The sequence below is a fragment of the Peromyscus leucopus genome, chromosome 13 (assembly GCF_004664715.2).
Source record: "Peromyscus leucopus breed LL Stock chromosome 13, UCI_PerLeu_2.1, whole genome shotgun sequence".
Lineage (NCBI taxonomy): Eukaryota > Metazoa > Chordata > Mammalia > Rodentia > Cricetidae > Peromyscus > Peromyscus leucopus.
In genome coordinates this window covers 4,790,173-4,805,724 of record NC_051074.1, presented here as the reverse complement: position 1 = coordinate 4,805,724, position 15,552 = coordinate 4,790,173, and the positions used below count along the sequence as shown (strand labels likewise).

The 15,552-nt window shown below is 42.6% G+C and overlaps 1 protein-coding gene across 8 annotated transcripts in view; it reads right to left on the bottom strand.

The window, feature by feature from the left end:
* Positions 1–6,984: 6,984 nt before the first annotated feature.
* The window catches only part of LOC114697897 (UDP-glucuronosyltransferase 1-6), a 104,137-nt gene continuing 95,569 nt past the window's right edge, over positions 6,985–15,552 (bottom strand). For 5 of the 8 annotated variants that reach the window (XM_028876297.2, XM_037210087.1, XM_028876296.2 and 2 more), the window contains exons 2-5: positions 10,861–10,992; positions 10,267–10,354; positions 9,815–10,034; positions 6,985–7,827 (exon numbers count right to left, since the gene is read on the bottom strand). In XM_028876297.2, coding sequence (XP_028732130.1) covers positions 7,530–7,827; positions 9,815–10,034; positions 10,267–10,354; positions 10,861–10,992 — 738 coding nt within the window. In that variant the 3' untranslated portion in view covers positions 6,985–7,529. Of the gene's footprint in view, positions 7,828–9,814; positions 10,035–10,266; positions 10,355–10,860; positions 10,993–13,182; positions 14,100–15,552 lie in introns of those variants that run through there. The other 3 variants (XM_028876295.2, XM_028876300.2, XM_028876294.2) reach the window with 2 other exon arrangements.

The following is a 15,552-nucleotide window of genomic DNA, read 5'->3' as shown; positions in this document are numbered from 1 at the left end:
CATGTTCTGGGTTGACATACTTCAGTTAACAAGAACAGTTAGCCAAAAGCAGAACTTCAGAAACCAAAAGGCAAGGTTAGTACATTTTGAGACTTTCCTAGAACTATATGGACTTTGATGGATTAGGCCTTTGTTTCATTTTGGCAGGTGGTGCTGTGTATGTGCTGAGTTTTACAGCCTAGATAGTATTTCCATCATGGACTCAGTTGTGCTAAGGTCTGGGGTCTACTAAGATTTGGGGCCCTGTTACACAGTGATCTTTCACGTCACATGTTCCTGGAAAAACAAACAAACAAACAAACAAACAAACAAAACACAAACCTTCCATGCATGTTGACTACATGACTATCAGGTTCAGCTAAGCATCTTTTCTATTGCCCATTTTGGATTCAGGAGTAGAACATGGCTTTGCCCTCTGGGATCTTCAGATACAATACACAAATGATGAATGGATTAGAACCAGAAGTAAATGTGTTAGCAAATGGTGTGTAACAAACATTCTCAAAATGCAGTCTGTGAAACAAAAAATTATTGTGGTCTACAAGTTGGATCACGTCTTTCTAAATACAACCAGAGTCACTCATGCTAAGGGCTTTCTGTTGGCTGAGAAGATAGAGGTGTTAAGGCACCAAAAGCCCCTGAGTTCACTCAGGCAGTTCTCAAGGCAATGCACTAGGATCCCAAAGAATAAGAATAATGAGAGGTTCTGGGGGCTCAACTTGGAGCCAGCACCAATTCCTTCTATCAGCTGAGTCAAGTCAGGACCCCAGGGACAAACATATGCCTCACCTTGAGAGGAAGAGTTTCAAAGTCACACTGGAAAGACCTAACTGTCAGGAGGGTAGAGGTAGGAGTCATATTTTAAAATGACACACAGCATGAGTATGCAAAGCATGACAAAAAGCAAAATGCCAAAGCTGGAGTTATAGCTCAGTGGTAAAAAGCAATTGTAGAGGACCTGGGTTTGAGTCTCAGCACCCATATGACAGCTCACAACCAAATGAACTCCTGTTTCAGGGGATCTGATGCCCTCTTCTGGTCTCCACAGATACCTGCATACACACACTGCACATACATACATACATACATGCTAGTACTCATACACATAACACAAATTTTTAAGGGGCCGAAGAGATAGATAGCTCAGGGGTTAGGAGCTCTGGCTGCTCTTCCAGATGACCAGGGTTCAATTTTCAGCACCCACATGGCAGGTCATAACTGTCTGTAACTCCAATTTCAGGAGACCTGACACCATCACACCAATGCACATAAAATAAAGTTAAATTATTTCAAAAATTTTAAAAAGCAAAATGTCCTTTAATTAATTGTCTATAGAAGATACTAGGACAATGAGGTTGGTGAGGAATCAGTGGGCTTTGTTGGTTTTCCAAGTAAAAATTCCTATTATTTTTCTTCTCAGATTATGACAATGATATTAGATTCACATGTGATCCATTCTTTTGTGTTACTACTCCATTAAGTTTTCCACCTTTGTTTCTTTGGGTACTAACTCGGAACTAAGAAATGAACCTAAACGTGTAGTTTATATACATCTCATCTTTATCAGTTAATTGATTCTTGTGTTTCTGTACAGTAACATGAAGGTAATGTAGAGGGAAAATTGGTACCAAGAGTGAAATCATTACTCCCCAGAAGTTGGAAGAATCATTAGAATTGCCTAATGGGAAAATCTGGAAGAGAATGCTAGAGAGGGCTTACAGTGCTGTAAGAAAAGCATTGTGGGTAATTTTGGGGAAAAAATCAGAAGAATTTGGTTATACTCTGTGTGCTCTGGGGCTTTGAGGCAAGCTGACCTCAGAGATGATGGGCTAATCAGTTCTTACGTTGATCCATCTGGAGTTGAGTTTTGCAGGATGGGACATAATGATTTAGTTTCATTCTGCTACATGTAGGCATCCAGTTTGACCAGCATCATTTGTAGAAAGGTGCTGGCTTTTCTCCCATGTGTATTGTTGGCTTCTTGGTCAAAAGTATGGTAGCTTTAAATGTCTGGACTTACTTCTGCATCATCACTTCTGTTCCATTGGTTAATGTGTCTGTTTTAATGCCAGTACCACCCACATTGCTCTCATTATAGCTCTGGAATATTAACTTGAAATCTGGAAGGGTGATACTTCCCACAGTACTTTTATTGTTCAAGGTTGTTTTGGCTATCCTGGGTCTTTGGGTTTCCATAAATAGAACTTGATTAGTTTTTCAATGTGTGTAAAGGATTGCCCAGGAATTTTGAGGGCTTGCAATGAGTATGGCTGGCTTTTGGTGAAATGGCTATTTTCTCACTATTAATCCCGCCAATCCACGAACATGAGAGGTCTTTCCAGGTCCTGGAATCTTCTTCTGTTCCTCTTTTCAGTGTATTAAATGTTCATTGTGTAAGTCTTACACTTCCTTGGTTAGATTTATTCCAAGATATTTTCGAGACTATTGTGAATGAATTTATTTTCAAGATTTCGTTCTTGATATGTTTTTCATTTGTATATTTGGAGTTGTTAGCCACTGAGATTCTTCTGGACCCCCAAATATTACAGGCTATTGCCAATGCTCTTGTTTACCTTCCAGAATTTGATAGTAAGACACTGTTGCTGAAAACACTACATACTTGAGTCACAGAAGACAAAGGACTCAAGCTGGCACCTTTCTAGAAATCCCACCCCTTCTGGCTAATTTTGGATGTGATGGGAAGTACTATGTACACTACCAGAGAAAAGTAATCACCAATCCCACCCCAACTATGAACACTTTAGTTACAATAATGACTGGCTAGGTAAGACATGCTCACTGGTACAATGGGGGCATGAATGTCATGGGAGTAACCAAGCACTTTCTGTATGAAAGTAAGACCCACTCCATAAGTTGAAATTCAGGTCCAAGATTCTGTGGCTACACAGGTGATAATTCTAAGAGAGAGCCTTCTCCTACTGCTCTACTAAATGGGCACGGCATTAAACTTGCCCCTAATGACTTGTTATACCCATAAGATGGTCTCTCAACCCTCATCAGAGAATCTTCTTTTTGTAATAGATAACAATTAACACAAAGACCCACAACTGGTCAAATGCAGTGAATAAGAGGCTTTAGAATGCTCAGCTACAAAGAGGACATCTATATCATATATCATCTATATCATCTTCCTCCCAAGGGTCAGCAGTTATTGTGGTAGGGAGAACAGAAAGATTGTAAGAGTCAGAGGTGATGAATGACTACAAAAAATGATGTTTCCTAGACACAGCAGGGCATTTCCACATAAGAATTCAAAGAAGGCCGGGCGGTGGTGGCGCACGCCTTTAATCCCAGCACTCGGGAGGCAGAGGCAGGCGGGTCTCTGTGAGTTCGAGGCCAGCCTGGGCTACCAAGTGAGTTCCAGGAGAGGCGCAAAGCTACACAAGAGAAACCCTGTCTTGGAAAACCAAAAAAAAAAAAAAAAAAAGAATTCAAAGAAGTTAAGACAGCATGCATGAGATGTGAGCAAGCTCAAGCTAGACAAAATCCCAGCATGAAGAGGGGAGGTAAGCATGAGCTCCCACCCCTAGCTGAGAAGTTATTGGATATTGATATCCATGGGGAGAGCAAGAGTCAGTTTTCTTTTTAAAAGTGTGACCCCTGGTGGGTTGGCCACACTCCAGGGTATGTGGGTAAACTGTACTTGGCAGATTTTTTAAAAGTAAGACACAAAGTTGAGTAGGTAGAGAAGAATATTGGGTCTGGGAGGAGTGGGAGAGGAAAGTGAATATGATTTTTTTTAAACTGTAATAAATTCTTAAAGGATTAATTTAAAAAAGAAGATAAAATAATAGATTCTTTTTTGTGGAGAAGATCTCAAAATATAAATGCATTAAGGCTATTGCATGGATGTTAGTATACATTTTTAGCCAAATTTACAGTGTAAATCAGGCACAAAAATTATCAGAACAAAATGTTTTGAAAATTGGACCTGGAGAAATCATTGAGTGGGCCAGACCTGAGTTTGAATCCTCCACATCCACGGCCACATGCTTGCCTATAACCCCAGCACAGTGGGTAGGAGATGGGGACAAGAGGATTCCTGGACTTTGCTGGTTGGCAGCAGAGCTCCAGATTCCTCTGGCCTCCATGTATGTGCACATGCATGCACACCAGTACACATGTGCATGTAGTTCCTCCTCAAACACAAACAAGATTTGAAAAGGTTTGCAGCCTGGCCAGGAAATAAAAAGAAAGGTCATTTATAGTTGTGACCAATGGCAATAAAAAGGAAGAGAGTGCTTTGAATCAGAAAACTAGGAACAATGCCTCAGCCTTAAGGGTGTTGGTGAAGTCTTCAAGGCTACCACTCTTACAGGCTCAGAGACACAGAAATCTCATTCTGTTTCAATGCTTTTCCAGGACAGAGTGCCTTCAGGAGAGAGATTCAGGGAGCTTGATGTTCTCACGGCCACTCAGGATTCACTTCTCTGCATCCAGCCAGCCTTTATTCCATATTTACCGGCAAAAGACCCAAATGCCATCCATGGGATATTGGCTTTTATAGTCATGCAGAATGCAAGTTATGGAGTTGTGGAGGCTTCCACCAGACCCTAAAGCCCGGGAAACCAGGCAGAGCTGCCCATCCAGATTTGAACACCCAATACAGTGATATTCAGTGGAACTGAGGGAGTCATAATAAAGGCCCAAGGAAGGAAGAGATGCCAGCAACCTGCCACACCTGTGAGGGGAAAGATCCAGGAAATGTGAGAAACAGTTTGAGAGGGTGGATATGTGGTATGCAACTTCTGGAGCCAGAGAAGTGGACATGTCCATGCTCTCTGGGAGCCCACACCCCACCACAGTGTGCCCCTGATTCAGACAAGATCTTTGGATTTTGATGTTTCTCCTTTTCTTGTTCTGGGGATGATGTCTCTTTTCGTTTCTCCGTGACTCCTTTTCAGAATAAGAGATGTTTATTTGACGGCTGGCCTCCACTGGATGTGATTTGGTTTGGGGGTTTGTTTTGGTTTCTGGGTTTTTGGTTGTCTCTTTTACAGAGGCTCACAACTGACTCTCGTGAGTCTTGATGAGACCTTGGACTTGGAATTCCAACCTGTGCTGGAACAGTGGACTTTGAGGCTGGCTTTAGACATAGAACTAATCTATTAGCATTTTTTTTTTTTTACAGACAGTTTCTCTCTGTGGTCCTGGTTGTCTTGGAACTTGCTTTGTGGTCCAGGCTGACCTCGAACTCAAGAGATCTGCCTGCCTCTGCCTCTCAAGATTAAGGCCTGGAATTAATCCAATTTTTTAAAAAGATTTATTTATTTATTATGTATTTATTATGTATTTATTATTATTTATTATTATTTATTATTTATTATTTATTATTTATTTATTATTTATTATGTATTATTTATTATTATTATTTATTATTTATTTATTATTATTTATTATGTATTTATTTATTATGTATTTATTTATTATGTATTATTATATATTATGTATATACGGAAGAGGGTGTCATATCTCATTACAGATGGTTGTGAGCCTCCATGTGGGTGCTGGGAATTAAACTCAGGACCTCTTGAAGAGCAGTTGGTGCTCTTAACCTCTGAGCCATCTCTCCAGCCCCCTTCATTTTTTTTATATTGTGAAGTGGACATGAACCTTTGGAACCAGGGTCAGAATATATACCTTGTATTTGGAATGCCTCTGAGGGCCCTGTGATAAAGGCCTGGTCCCCAAAGTGTGCTATTGAAAATCAGGAGAACCTTTTGCAAGTAGGGTCCTTGGGTTATCAGGGATTTTCCTCAAAGAGGACTGTGATACCCCAGACTCCACCCCCATTACTGGTTCAAAATATAATTCCTGGTTTGTTCATGTACACACCCGTTTGTTCATGTATATGCTACTGCTATGACATGAGACCTTCTGCTACGTCACCGAACTGAGTCAATGCAGGATCACTTCTGAACCTCTAAGCCTGTAAGCTAAACAACCTTTTCTCTCTATAAGTTACTTGCCTTGGGTGCTTCATTATACCATTACAAAACTGACCAATGCAGAATGTTATAAAGCCCTTAGGCATATCTAGGGTATCGGCACTGTTTCCTGTGTATTTATGAAAACATCATCCATGTTAATAAGCTTTCTGTTACTGTAACAAGTACCTAAGATGCAGCAGCTCATGAGCAAAGGTTTATTCTGGGCTCGTTATAGATGATTCCATCCCTGGTCATGTGGCCATGTTGCTTTGGGACCTGTGCGAGACAGGAGAACACTCAGGGAGAGTGTCCCAGAAGCTTCTTGTTTCACGATAGCAAGGGGAAAAGAGAGAGGAAGGTGCATGCCAACACCCCCTTCAAAGGATGAAGAGACCTAACTTCCTCCCATTAGACACCCTCTTAATGGTTTCACAGCTTCTCAGTGGTGCCACAGGCCTAGGGACCAAGCCATCAGCAAATGCATCTTAGAAGATTCAGAATCAAAACTATGGCAGCAACGATGTGTTTATCTAATTATTCTTTATCAATAAAAACTCGGGACTCAGATACCAGTGTAAGAACCTGAATGACCAGAGAGGTGGCGGCGAAGTGACCAGTGACCTCCGATCTCTTTCATTCCCCCACCCAAAAGGGCTGAAACCCTCTCTCAGCCCCACCCTACTACTTCCTGTGTCTAACTGTCCTCAGTCCTCCAAAATCTCTATGGTTAGTTTTGGTCAGTTAGTAGCTAACTTCGTCCTCTGATTCAAAACAAACTTTATTGTCAGTCTCGGGAGTGTCAGAATGTAATCAAAATATCACACAACACAGCAACAGTGGTGCATCTGCACTGACTGCATGAAATGCAACTGCATTAATGAGCAATGCAATTACAGGTGATCCTTCTCCTGTGTGTATGTACACGTGTGAATCTCTTCTGGTTTTCAAGTTCTGTGTCCCAATCATGTAGCACTTTTAGAATTAGAGGATATACTTCGACAACAAATAAATATAATACCAATGGAGAAAGAAATAATAAATACAATTTATGTGAATTTATTAATAAGTTCTTGGTTTGGGAAACACTACAGAAGATGTACTTGCCTAAGAATATACTTTGGCTTTCATCACATTCAGACCTGCTTCACACAAGCAATGATTATCATCTCAAAGACAGTACCATCAGTTTCATAGCATCATCCTTTCTCCCAAAGCTTCAAAGGCCATGTTGCCCACAACACAGGAGCATAAGGACAAATGACTGGCACTGGAGAAGGTCACAACAATCTGAGAATCCAGGCGAGGAATCTAATGACCGTGGGTGGGGTTGTCATTGAATACAGAGTGCCAAACTTTCTGTAAGTTACCAACAGATGACAAGCATTGTCCATACCTTCCCTGATGGACGTGGCCAGCAATTAGATTGTTTTTATTTAAAAAAAAAGTGTTCTGGGTATACAGTGTATGGTTAATTATTTCCCAAATAAAAACAAAATAAATTTAACACTGATTCTGTTTTCAAGTGTCAAACTGATTGGAGAATGAACCAATATTTCCTCTTCACTTCCCACCCACTTCTCAATGGGTCTTGGATTTGTGTGATTTCTTAACTCGCCCCTTTTTCCCAAAGCATTTTCGGCAGCCATAGGCACAGCACTTAAACACAGTGAAGACCACTGTCAACACGATGGCCAGGAGGAAGCCGATCACATCCAAGGAATGGTATTGGTACCAGGTGAGGTCATGGGCGGCCGGACGCAGGTGTGGTGCCCCCTTGTTCCTCATCACATACTCCACCCAGAACACAGCCAGGTCCAGAGGCTCTATAGGACGGTCCTTGTGAAGCCTGGAGAGACGCATGATGTTCTCCTTGTAGCTGCACACAAAGAAAGTGGTTGTTAGTGCCTGGAGCATCCATGCAACAGACAGCATCCCTTTAGGCTTGACCTCCAGTCAGGAAGAGAAGCCTGCTTCTATTATAACCAGAGAAGCACCCCCCCACACACACACACACACAATCAATATTCTTTATCTCTAAGAAGGAGAGGACAGATAGATGGTGAAATGAAGAAAGAAAGGAAGAAGAAGGAGAAGTATGGAGGAAAGAAAGCAAAAGCAAAAAAAAGTTATTAATTTTTAAACTTCATTTCCTATTTTTTTCCTTTTAGTGACTTTTTTGTAGGGAAATTATACTGTCTTTATGGTAAAAATGAAGGGAAAAAAAGGAATCAGCTATAGATTAAAGAGCAGTGTGGTTTGAATTTTTTCCACAAGCTCATGTGTGGGAACATCGGTCCCCGACACAAAGGTACGAAGAGGTGGTGGAACCTCTAGGAAGTGAGAAGCCATTGAGAGAGATGATGGCCTTTGTCCCAGAGCTGGAGTCTGTCACTGTGAGAGTAGGATGTCTCATGTTTCATCTCTTGCATATACACATCCTCTGCAACTCCAGGTTTCAACCATGTGAGGATGCAGCAAGAGACCTTAGTAGATGCAGCTGTCCAACTCTAGACTTTCCAACAACTTCTAGAACTGTGAGCCAAATAAACTTTAACCCTTCATTAAGTTGTGTAATTCTGGGTATTCTGTTATTGCAACAGAAAACAGACTAAGGCAATGTGCCTAAAACTCTTTACACACACATGCTCATAAGTCTGCACACACACTGTTGTTAGATTAAATCTACCACTGGCCATCATTTCTTCTTATAACATTTTGTGGTATTGCTTTTAAGATTTAATTTTATTTTTAATTGTGTTAATATGTCTGTCTCTGTGTGGGTATATACACATAAGTGTAGTGCCCATGGAGGCCAGAAGAGGGCATTGGATTCCCCCAGAGCTGAGAAACAAACTCAGGTCCCCTAGAAGAGCCACAAGTGCTCTTAACTGCTGCCCCATTGCTCACCTCCCTGCCTTTTACATTGTTGTCTGGGGTTCCTGTTGTTTGGTTGGGTCTGGATTGTTGGTTTTGTCTTAAGACAAAATCTTGCTATGCAGCCCAGCTGGCCTGGAACTGAAGATATAGCCTTGAACTCTTCTTGAACTTGTAGCAATCCTCCTGTCTCTGTCTCCAAAGTCCTTAGATTACCAGTGTCTGTATAGCCTTGAACTCTTCTTGAACTTGTAGCAATCCTCCTGTCTCTGTCTCCAAAGTACTTAGATTACCAGTGTCTGTCTCCATGCTGGTTTTTCCATAGGTTTTAAATAAAATAGTTCCGGTAACCTTGACAGCAATGAACTAAATTTCAAGTAGAGACAAAGTGGCCTCATGGTGTGCACGTGCATGTGGCGTGCGTGCGTGCGTGCGTGCGTGCGTGCGTGCGTGTGTGTGTGTGTGTGTGTGTGTGTGTGTAAGACGATGTTCTGCTCTGTCAATGTCTACTTTATTTCTTTGAGACCAAGTCTCTCACTGGACCTGGAGCTAGGCTGGTGGCCAGCAAGCCCCAGCAATTCTCCTAACTCCCTTTCAGTGATGCCGACGCCTGGCTTTTCACATAAGTGCTGGGATTTGAACTCAGTTCTCAGGCTTGCACAGCAAGTGCTCTTACCTGCGAAGCCATCTCTGGCACCACCCTTATGCATCTTTTAATGGATTATTTCCCTCTTTACAGGATCTTAGAGATGATATGCCTATTATGGTGACATTTTTACCTGAAGATTTTAAATCTAAGCAAAGTAATAATTTTAACAAACTCTATGTTAAAATACGAAGTCCTTTTACAAGTAGGAACAATCCCCACATTGTTTGTGTATAAATCTAGATTTTTTTTATGTATTTGTTTTTGTGCTATTGTGTTGATTGCAAATGCTGTAGACATGAATACAAGTTGTTTGTTTTTCTTTTTCTTTTCTGTTACTTACCTCTTGTCATTGATGACTGTCTTTAGGGCATTTTCCAAATCATCAGCAGTCATTTCAAGGACATTAAGGGTGACCCCAGCTCCCCGAGTTTCCATGCGCTTGGCATTGTCCATCTGATCGCCAAACAAGGGCATCATCACCATGGGAACTCCATTGCATATTCCTTCATAAATACCATGGGAGCCAGAGTGTGTGATGAACGCACGAGCCTTTGGATGACCTGAGAAGTACAACAGAGAGGGACACTGAGTTCCTCAGCCTGATGATGTCTAGATTCTGAAAAACCCCCAAGGACTGCTATCTACATGTGACCATTGTAGAACTCTGGGTCGGTTGATGTATGTGATGTGTATCAGCCATAGTCAAGCTAAGCAATCATTTAGAATATTAATGCCTGTCCTTTTCTTAATTTAACCCTGGTTTGACCTACAAGTCAGAGGTTCCCAACCTACCGAGCAGATCATTTTGGGGTAGCCATTTGACAAGTATTGTGTTCTTTGCAAGATTCGATGGTCTAGGTCCGGTGTAGCGCCACAGGACCTGGCAGGGATAAAACGCACAAGGTTTAATAAAAGAGCACATTGTGATCTTTTAAAAATCTGCTATCCTAGCTAGAAAAGCCAGTCCCGTGAGTAGGAACACCTATGGACTCTGCAGGATGCAAGGTTTGGAGCTCAAAAGCAACTTTGTATCCTGATGCTAAAACTTGACAACAAGAGTGTGAAAAGCCATCAAGTCACATTCAGGATTTCTTCATTTTTTTCTGCACCTCAAAGAGAAACTTTCTTGACAAAGCAAGTAGATACAAAACTATCTAAGCAGGAACAAACAAAACAAAATAGCTTTTTGGAGAAACATTCTTCATTGATATGGGAAAAAAGTATCATGCTTATTTTTTAACTAAATTCTCCCTAATTCTTTGGAGTAATAACTTTGTGGAATGGCAGAGGAGTTTCACACCCCAAATTTCTGCATTTAGACCCTGAAGCCTAGAAGTAGAGCCCTCATGAAAACAGATATGAAGGAGTCTTGCAGAACCATCTTACAGTCTGAGGAATTCTGCCCAAAGCCTCAGCGATTTCCATAGCTTTCTTCTCTGGAATCTCCGAGACCATGGATCCCAAAGAGAAAACCACGATGCCATGCTCTCCAGAGGCGTTGACATAGGCTTCGAATTCCTAGAGGAGGAAGAGAAATTTCCAATTCATCTCTTATTTCTCACATTCCACGGTAACTGCACACATTAGACTACAAGTTAGATACTTTCCTCTTGTGGAAATCAGTAAAGGTGTGTATGTAATAGACAAAAATCATCATGGCAACTCTGTTTCCTTGCCCTCTGTCAATTTAGGAGGATTTCTTGCTTACAGGGTTATCTGTGGGGTTTCCTGGAGATGCAGATGTGTGCTGATTTCCCATAAGCGAAGCAGAGGCACATACATGAGTATACATACACATGAACATGACACACATATACATGTGACCACCTGTGGCCCCATACAGGAAATAGACATTAAGTGGCATGGTAGTTCTCTCCCACTGTACATTATTAATAAGCTAACTAACCATCAAGAGTCTCTCAGATGGATTCAGATATTTCCAAAGAACATAAACAGCATCAACATGATGGCGTGATGTGCCAGGCTACCCACAGCTGAAGGGCTGCCTGGAACACCGTACCTTTATTAACAAAACCCAAATATTCCTGGGCAAAGCATGTCCTGACTCTCCCTGCATGTAAGATACAAAGCGGCTTCTACTAAACTCTATCCTGAACATATCAGGATCTCATACCCTGGACAGTCTTCCCAGAGGCACACCCCTCTTCCATGCACCTGAAGGCCAGACTCCTGCAGTTCCCTGGATCGTCAGAGCACTGGCACCTTGGTCTCACTCCCTGGGCCCATCTAAAGACCAGGCTCTTCTGTCACTGCCCTGGATTTGATCAAGAGCATCCCGGAGTTGGTTGCTCTGAAGCCTTTCTTCCCTAGGATCACATCGCATTTTTCTTCTTCCTTCCCCATGCACTTCTTCCCTGGGGACAGGCAGCTCACATCCTGGTGTGCTCTGCTTTCCTGCTACCTCCTGATAGCACGTAGTTCACCTACATTCCAGAATCTTTGCTCCTTCCAGATCTGTGCAAGCCTAGCTGGGAAAGGCAGGGTAGTTTGCCCTCCTGTATGCCTTTGAACGCCTACTCAGCAGGCAATAGTACGTGATTGGCACAAAATCAGATCTGTAGGGTCATAAACATCCCCAATCAGATAGTATGATTTAACTAAGGCTTCACTGGCACGCAAGTTTGTGTGCAGAGGCCAACAGAGTAAGCCACAGAGGCAAGATGGTCAATGTCTCACTCTGACTCAACTTTTGAGGGTTCAACAAAGGTGAGCGCTTTCAGCAAAGGTGAGTCCTCTCTGCTTAGCACATTATGCCCTAAACTTTGCCACAACATCACAGTTCATGAGATAGTCAACAGTGAGGCAACATGTTAACTACAAATAATCTTTGATCTTGTTTCCTTCTAAACAGGTTAAATGTTCCAAAAGAAAGGCCTTCTCACTAGAGATACCCGCCTCGACCGCCCCAAGATGGTGAGACCCTTAAACATCTCCTACATTCTACTGAGACCTGTGTATTTGGTTCTGAGCTCTGAACAAAACGTTTTACTTTCCCAGGTTCCACTGAGACTGCCTGTTGAGCCAAGCACATGTACTTGGAGCCAGTCTGACTGTTATGTTCAGTCTCTGCCTTCATTATCTTTACATTTCTGGCCTCTGGGATCTCCTATTGGCTCTTTACTTCAGACCCAACACATACAGCTGTGGTTTGTGAATTGCTTTCTCCGACAAAGACTGTCTTTTGCTCAGACAGAGGGATGATGCCTTGCCCTATTAGAAGAAGGAGAAAGCTGTGGGATCTAGCTTCCTGTTAAGATCTAGAACTTTAGCCAGGACCATAATATCCTGCTAGGATCTGTAAAGGTTAAAGAACAATTGCATCAGACTTGAGCTGCTAGTGCCAGAATCAAATGCCCCAAGCAAGGGCACGCTTTTCTAATACACAGCTGTGTTCTCCGAGAAGTGTCCCAAGTGCCACGGTTCTCTGACAGTTAGTGTCGGTTGCATTAAACTGAATTCCACAGAATAAAGTGCCCAAGATACAGTTTTCCAAAATACTGTGTACAAAGAGGTAAGTCAGAAGAGGATGCCAAGGATAGACAAATTCAAGACTGGGAGACTTAGGAGAGAAAAGTTAACAAAGAGAGTACTTATCCCAGAATGCTCACTGAGCTCAGCACATATCTACAGAAGGTCCTATTCCTGAGAGAACACATGGGCAGGGAGAGGCCCCACTCAAATACACACCTGGGATAAAGGCTTTTTCTGAAGACAGTTTACCCCACCAACAAAAACCATGTTGGGCATGATGGGCCTGGGGTAATCTCTCACAAAGTCATTTCTCATCAGCCAGATAGATGCAGAGCTCAGAAGGTCCTTGACCGTCACCTCTTTCTGTAAGATCTCTGTGGCAAGTGATGCATAGGGAGAATAAACCACATTGCATAGAAAGTTCTCTGACAAAGCAATGAGCATGTTCTTCACTCGCTGCAGGAAGTTCATGTGATCTGAGTTTACAGACATACTCTTGGGCACGTAGGACAGAGGAATGGGGCACTGGGTAGCTTCCAAATCCAGGCCGCATGGCAATGAATTCAAGAAGTATACAGCAGGCAGAGCCAGGAGCTGGGCCACGATGGAGCCACAAGGAAGGAAAGGATCTGTTAGCAGAGCATCAAAGTGGCTTTCTTCCAGAGAGGCCATGAACTCAGCATTGTGCAGTAGGTATGAGCAGCCGGACAGGAACATAGCAGAGTCCCTTTTGACTTTCTTGTATGTTTTGACCAAACGTAGCAGGAAAGGATCTTGCTCAAAGACACTATGTCCAAGTTCCACAAAGGTAGCTGTCAAGTTTTCCTTTTTGAATGGTACAGGGTACTTCTTTAAAGTGTAAAATGATTCTTCTTTGATGTAGAGTGAGGCTTCAGGCGCTATGACCACTATCTCATGCCCCTTCTGCTGGAGCTGCCGAGTAACTCCAAGCATGCTGAGCCAGTGGCTGCCATCCACAGGGAACAATAGCAGCTTCCCAGCATGGGACACAGAGGGGCCAAACAAACATATCAGAAGGCCGGGGAGAAGCAGAAGCAAATGTGAGCCCCAGCACACCATAGTCATGGTACCTCTCCCTCTGCTATTGTCAAAGGTCTACTCAGGTCTGCTCATAACTCATGAAGAGAAATCTGTGCAACCAGTTAATTTTTTACTGCGTCCCATGACTAAAGCTGTCAGTCAACTGGCAAAGACCACAGAATGTTTGCTTTTCAAAAGGAAGAGGGTGGAGCTTTACTGGGCTCCTTAATGAGCAACAGCTTTAGCTTTAGCTGTGAGTCTGTCTATCTTGATAGAGCCTGTTGAAATGACTGCATTTCCTTCTTTAAATCATGCCTTTGAATGCATATAGTGAGCAAACCATCTCTGGCCAATTTGGATTCATTAAATTAGCATTTTTGTATGTCAGAAAGGGTTACCATGAAGTGTCATAGCATGCTGCCTTCCCAAGGATAAAAAGTTACTCAGAAAGTCTTTTGGAAAGAATGGAACTGAAAAGTGCCGCAACTCCACTTCTGTCCATGAAGGCCCTGAGAATGTGCACCATCATTCACTTGAGGCGCCTCTTAACCACTTCTATCACTTTTTAAAGTGTGTGTGTGTGTGTGTGTGTGTGTGTGTGTGTGTGGCTTTGGCTGTGGCTGTGGCTGTGGCTGTGGCTGTGGCTGTGGCCGTGGCTGTCTGTGTGTGGTATGTAGTCCAAGGGGTAACCTTGGGTGTTATCTCCCAGAGGCCATACATTTTGTGTTGAAGTAGGCTCTTTCATTGGAGTAGACCCTATCAATTAAGCTAAACTGGGAGGCTACTGAACCAAGGAATTTTCATTTCTCTAGCTCCTCAACATTGGGATTATAAGCATGCCCCATCATGTCCAGAATTTTCATGTGGCTCCTAGGCCTTGAACTCAGGTCCTTACGCTTGCAGAGCACTTTACTAACTGAGTTATCTCCATGGCTTCTATCGCTGTTTTTACTTCATACTTAATAAATCTAGTAGAGTGCTAGGTCTAGGGACTGCAGCTAAGACCAGCACAGAGGAGTGTCCTGCCTTTCCAGGGCTCAGGCTCTATCAAGACAGACAGACCCACAGCTAAAGCTAATAAATGAGGCCCATTGAGAGTGCAAATGAATGGAACCAGGCTGGGGTAGAGAATGACAAGGCAAAGTCACATGAGTCCATGTGCAGAAGTCCTCTCCAAGAGCAGAACTACACTCCCTCAGAGAAACAGTGAGAAAACATATTACAAACAGAAAATCAAAATAGATAAGCTGGTTAGACAAGTACAATTGTGCTCATCACACTAGCCCAAGGCCCTGGGGGAATTCTGATGATTGACTTGAAGGTAACAAAGTCAGGTGTGTACTATGTGTCAGGTGTTATCAAGCTAAGCATTCTGCAACACATCTTATCCCATAGAGCTGGCCCATCAAAGGAGAAGGTTATTTCCCTCAGTTTGCAAACACACTGAGGCTGACAGAGCTAAGACACAGGCCCTAGTTAGAAGTTGAATGGAAAACTGTGTTCCTCAGGTCATGAATGGAAAAAAAGCAAGAGGGAGGACTTTGA